This window comes from Calidris pugnax, unplaced genomic scaffold (assembly GCF_001431845.1).
Source record: "Calidris pugnax isolate Ruff unplaced genomic scaffold, ASM143184v1 scaffold18, whole genome shotgun sequence".
Classification (NCBI taxonomy): Eukaryota; Metazoa; Chordata; class Aves; order Charadriiformes; family Scolopacidae; genus Calidris; species Calidris pugnax.
This window is the reverse complement of record NW_015090812.1, coordinates 9,899,033-9,905,075: the sequence shown is the minus strand read 5'-3', so window position 1 is coordinate 9,905,075 and position 6,043 is coordinate 9,899,033. Positions and strand designations below refer to the sequence as shown.

General features: G+C 62.3%; 1 protein-coding gene across 1 annotated transcript; it reads left to right on the top strand.

The window, feature by feature from the left end:
* Positions 1–181: 181 nt before the first annotated feature.
* On the top strand, positions 182–3,464 carry LOC106886501 (Krueppel-like factor 2). The gene is made up of 2 exons (XM_014939508.1): positions 182–1,178; positions 2,081–3,464. The coding sequence occupies exons 1-2, from the start codon at positions 206–208 to the stop codon at positions 2,254–2,256; spliced, it is 1,149 nt and encodes a 382-aa protein (XP_014794994.1). The 5' UTR covers positions 182–205; the 3' UTR covers positions 2,257–3,464.
* The last annotated feature ends 2,579 nt before the right edge of the window (positions 3,465–6,043 follow it).

Genomic DNA, 6,043 nt, shown 5'->3' with positions numbered 1-6,043 from the left:
CGGCCGGACTGGTGGGGGCGGCCTCCCTCCCGCCGTCGGAGGACACCCCGGGGGCGGCGTAGCCGGAGCGGTGCCGACCCGTCGGACGGGTTGGGGGGAGCCGCCGCCCTGAGCGGGAGGCGCGGACCGCGGTGCCCGGGCGGCGGGCGCCAACGGAGCCGTCGCCCCGCCGGTCCTGTCCTGACACCCCTTTTCCCCGCAGAGGATGCTGCAGCAGGACGGCGCCGCCGCTGCCGTCAAGCGGGAGGAGGACGACTTGGGCAAGTTCGTGGACTTGGACTTCATCCTGGCGCACACCAGCAGCGGCGGGCAGGGGCCACCCGGCCCCGGCCCCAACTACCCACTGCCCGAGACCCCCGAGAGCTGCGGCACCACCTACGACAGCGACGGCTCCTACTCCACCCCGGGCAAGTACCCGGCGCCTTATCCCGAGGGCCAGGGCCACAGCTACGTGGCCGAGCTGCTCACCCCGGACCTGCCCGGCCACTGCGACCTGCAACGGCGGGAGTACACGGAGCTGCGGGTGCCCGGAGGACCCTCTCACCACCACCCCCATCACCACCCGCCCCTCCACCCGGCTCTGGCCCGCCCGCTGCCCCTGGACCCCGCGCAGCCCTTCGGGTCCCGCATCAAGAAGGAGCAACCGGAGGATCGCGCCTGCATGCTGGGGCTGCCCGCCGCCGACTACCTGGGGCCGGGCGGTGGCGAGCACAAGCCACGCGTAGCGCCGGGTCCCGGACCGGGATCGGTGCCGGGGCCACCGCTGCCCTACCCGGGCTTCGCCCACGGCCGCCTGGGTCCCCCCGAGGAGCCGCTGCCCGGCGCCGACCCCCATCTCCTGGCCGACCTGCCGCCCCACTACGCCGTGGCCCCGCACCGCTACGCGCCCCACTTCGCCCCCCAACCGCCGCCGCAGTTTCATGGACACTTCAGTGTTTTCAGGGAGCCCCTGAAGGGGCCGGGGCCGGCGGGGTTGCCCGGGCTGCTGGTCACGCCGCCCAACTCCCCGGTGCTGGAGTACTTCCCGGCCGGAGCCCCCCCCGAGGACTGCAAGCCCAAGCGCGGCCGCCGTTCGTGGGCGCGTAAGCGGACGGCCACGCACAACTGTGAATACCCGGGCTGCGGCAAGACCTACACCAAGAGCTCCCACCTCAAGGCGCACATGCGGACCCACACGGGTAAGGGGGCGAGGTGGGAGGGGACGGGGGGAACGGCGGCCACGCGGGGGGCATGCGGAAAGGGTCCTGAGTGGGGGGGAGCACGGTGAGACCCGCGGGCCAGCCCCGGCGTGGTTCCCGGGGGCGTGGAGGGGCTCCCGGGGAGGTGGCACTGGGGGCGAATGGATAAAACCCCCGCGGTGAGTCCGGCGGTGCACGGGGGGGTCCCCGTGGTGGGGGCCGGGTGGGGACACCCAGAGAGACCCCGTGGCCGGCAGGGGGCTACGCGGAGGGATCCTGCGTGGGGCAGGGTGTAAGTGGGGGTGTCCCCGGGAGCGTTCAGAAGGACCCCCGTGGTGGTGCCAGACAGGGGCACACGGGGACTAACTCACAGTGAGTTCATCCCTGCGACTCCCCCTTACTGCCCCTAGGGCCCAGGAGTACACGAAGAGGCAGGAGCTGGGGGCACGTGGAGAAGCCCCCCCAGCTGGGCTGTGGGCAAATGGAGGCGCAGGGGGGGAGGGATGGACACAGACTGGGGGTGTATGGTGAGACCCTCTGACAGAGCTGGGATGGGACATGTGGTGCCACCCCACAGCAGGGACGGGCACGGGGAGCACTCACAGTTTGAAGTGGGGCAGGGGTACATGGAGGGACGCTGCTATGGGGCAGGAGTGCCCAGAGGATGAGCACATGGGACAGTGGAGCACATGGGGAGGGGTGGGAAGATGGGGGATGAAAGGAAAGGTGGGTCAGGCAAAGGTGTGCAGGGGATGAGTAAGCAGTGGGGATCCTTGCTCCTAAGGACAGTGGGAAGGGGTCTCCCCTGAAAAGGTGGAGGTGCTGGGCAAGGGAGTGCAGGGATGAAGGCACAGGGGAGGATGGGGATCTCCCAACCCACTGACACCCCCTCTCCTCCGCAGGCGAGAAGCCCTACCACTGCACCTGGGAAGGCTGTGGCTGGAAATTTGCCCGCTCCGATGAGCTGACCCGCCACTACCGCAAGCACACGGGGCACCGGCCCTTCCAGTGCCACCTCTGCGAGCGGGCCTTCTCCCGCTCCGACCACCTCGCCCTCCACATGAAGCGGCACATGTGAGCGGCAGGCTGGGGCTGGACGCGCTGTCCCTGGAGCCAGCTCACCGTGTAAATAGCGTGGGGCTGGGGATGGCACCGGGGAGCAGCCCGGCCGCCCAGCCCTCTCCGCTTGTAGCTGATAAATAGTTTTCTCCTCCTGCCCTTGCTGTGAGAGCTGGGCCCGGCCGAGTGGTGGGGAAGGGCTGCTTTTGGGGTGTAGATGGGGGAGCAAAGCTGCAAGAAGTGTCTCTAGCCCCTGCTCGGGTACCACCACTCAGCTCTCCACACCTGGAGCGTTTCCCCCCCCCACCAGCCTGGTGAGTGACGAGGCTGGTGCAGCAAGGATCTGTCCCCAGAGCTCCTGGCTTGTATTTGGCATGAGCTTAAAACCCTTCCTCCTCCCCTGATCTTGGCATCCCCCTGGCTCCAGGGACTCTGGGGGCAGACTTTGGCCAGAGACCTGCGCCCACTGAATGTGTGGGTTGCAGCACTGGGAAGTGGATTGCTAGTCTTCTTGGTTGTGGCCATCAGAACAAACCTCCTGACCCAAAAGCCCAGGCTGGATGGGGCGAAGGTGGGACCTGACTGTGGCTCATGGCTATAAAGGTTTGCAGGGGTTGGCAGCGCAGTGTCACCTTGCAAAGGGAGCAGGGATGCTCCCATTGCCAGCTTGGGACCCTGATGGGAGTCCCGTCCTGGCCATTCCCACAGTTTTCTGCTCAGGAGTCTACAATGGCTCTCCTGGCTCTTGTCTGCTTTCATTTGTCATGTTCTTCCCCTCAGGATGACACCAGGTACTGCTGCAGCTGCCTTCCCCGTGCTGCTTCTTAATATTTAGTGTGTAAAGGACAGTGAGTCCAGCTATGAATGCCCAGGTCTCTGCTATACTTGAAACTTTCGTAGAGGGATAAAAAAAAAAAAGAAAGAGAAAACTCAAAAGAAAATGAGTCTTTTTATGTGCAGCTTCTGCAAAGCAAGTTGTAAATTAAACAAAGCAGTAATATATAATGTTTCTGGTTTTTTAATATATTTTTTTCTTCCAGCTGGGAACACAGATGAGTCTCGGCTTTGGGAAGTGCACTGTTCCCGTCTGTGTATATTGTTAATTAACATTTCTCTGCTTGGGCACGTTAGGTCTCTTGCACTCCGAAATGTTACTTTTCTTTATATGCAAACTGTTGAAATATTGTGATCTGCTGTATAATAAATAAACAAAATGTAAACATGAAAGAGCCAGGAGAGTTTACTTTAAAGCTTTCTTCTAAGAGGAGAGGGTGAGGCTGGGCTCGCTTGTCAGTAAATATTTACATCGATGTTCATTTCTGCTTAAGTTAGCTGCGGAGGATCGATGGGGAACGCCCAAGCCTCGGCATCTGAGCAGCATCTCCTGTGCAACAGCTCTTGAGTCACCCCACTTCCCCGTGCCTCAGTTTCCCTAATCTGCAGATGGGGCAATTGCGGCACTGGGATGGCGTGACTGGTCCTGCGGTGAGTCACAGCCGAGGGGAACGGCAGCCGAAACCGTACCGGGATCCTCGCCGGTCCCGTCTTATTCCTGAGCGGTTCTGTCCCGCTGTCCCCTGCAGCAGGAGCACTCTGGCATCGGCCTTGTGGTCATAACCAGGAGGTCGGTGGCAGCCACCCAGCCCCGTGTGCTGTCTCTGCTGTCCTCCCAGGGGTGGCCCAGCAGCTTGGCGGGGTTCAGGTGCTGAGGTTTCCCTGCGTTAATAGGTGGTGACTCAGCACGAGTGTGCTGGCAGGTCCCAAGCTCAGCAAGCAGGTCTGGCTCCATCCCTCCTCCCTCCCACGGCTGATTACCTGTGATGCACGCATCCCTCTGAAGGTTGGGACGTGTCCGGACCTGATGCCGTGCTGGCAGCGCAGGGAGCACGCCGCACGGGCTGTGTGGTGCCCTGGCCCAGGGTGGTGGTGGCTTCCTCCTCCTGTGCTTGCTGCCGCAACCCCAGGCGGCCGGCCAGGGCTGGGGGATGCCCTGGAGCTCCTCGCCCCGCAAGCGGAAATGGGATGTAGCTGTGCTGTGAACACGGGCTGGGCAGGGCTGATCCCGCTCTTTCCTGGTTTCCCGCTGGCAGCTGTGGAGAGTCGAGATGGGAACGGCAAAGCGGGACTGATACCTTCCCGAGGGGTGGCTAGTGTCCCGGGGCCAGCACCCTGCTTTGGGGTCTGCCCTGAGCAAGTACAGCAAGCGTGGGTGTCTCCAGGCAGGGTGGCAGCAGCTTAGGATGTCGCATCCTGCCTGCAGGCCCAGGCATGGGACCATGGGACTGCATCCACAGGTGTCACAGATCCACCAGGCTCAATCACTTGTCCTTTCCACAGCTGCCTCCACCCTCTGCTTGCCCCACTTTCTGAGAGCTACCTGCGTGGGGGTGGCCATGCTGGGACACAAGTGACCTGTGATGGGATACCAGGGGTGTCTCGCTCCTGGGACCCTCGCTACCCAAACTCGGCGGTCTGAGGCCGGTGGAGTGGCTGGGGCAAAACTACTGCCTCTTCCCCGGAATCCTGTTCAAAATGTCACATGGAGGGAGAGGGAAAGGTGTGGGCTGTTTGAATTAGCGATGAGTCAGGCTGGCAAAGCCAGATGGGGAGAGAGTGCGTGCCTGTGTGTTTGTATGCGTATAAGTAATCTCTGGCTTTGTGTTTTTATTATGATTATTATTTTTATTTCCAGGGGAACGATGAATTTCTCCAACCATCCTGTCCCACTGGAAAGGCTGGCTCTGCTGTCCTGTCCTCCCTAAGCATCCTGGGAGCCGGAGTGACGGTCCGCGGCTGTTTTGAGGTTCAGCTCTGAGATCAGAGCACAAACCAGTTCTTCCTCGCCTTTCATCATCGCTGCGCTAGGGCGGGAGCGAGGTCCGGCTCTGCTGCCGCTGCCTTACATGGAGGCGAGAGCAGGGGAAGGTGCTTTGGCTCCTTCTCTGGGCAAAGCCGCCCCAGGTTTGCTCCCCCGGGCCCGGGGCAAGGCGCTCCTTCGGGCACACGATGGGGCACGGCGGTTGCAGAGACCGGCATGGCTGGGAACTTTGCCTGGGCGAGGAGTGGCTGTAGTGGAAATGACAATTATGGTTAATTTGTTGTTAATAAAAAAACACCCTCTTCCAATTGCCTGGGCCAAGATGCACTCTCCAGTGGAGGAGGGAGCCCGGTTCTGTCCCCGGCAAAACCTGCCCCGCAAAGCGATGAGGGCAGCAAGAAAACCTTCTCAGCGGTGCTGAGGAAGGCAGGGCTGGGGCACAATCCCTGCCTGCGGTCTGTGTGCCCACAGTCATCTGGAAAGCCCTTTGTCCCAGCCTGGCAGGGGCACACGGGACCCAAAATGTTCCAGTCAACCAGGTGGGACCCTGCTTTGCAGGAGATGTGGCACTAACAGTGTGTCCTGTGTGGGAGGAGAGGGGGATGCTCTGGGTAAGCCACGCTGGTCCCTGAAGGGCTGATTTACTCACATACAACCCCTGGTCCATGGCTGGCCCAGCCTGGGGCAGGTCTTGGGGCCCTGGATCACACACTGGGCTGCTGTAGGGACGGTGCAGAGGGAAAGCTGGCTGGCAGGGCAGTGCTGTGGTGCCCAGAACACCCTGCCCAGAACACCATACCCACACTGGGGCCACACAGACCCCGCTCCGGGACGTATCTCCTCCCGCCAGCCTGGCCCTCCTTTCACCCCTTGGTCACTGCCTGGGAAAAAGGCCCCCGAGAGCTGTGGTGGTGGGTGATGCAGAGGTCCCTAAGCACCCCTGCAAATCTTAAAGCTCAACCCTGTGGCTTTGGGGTGAAGCGAGGAG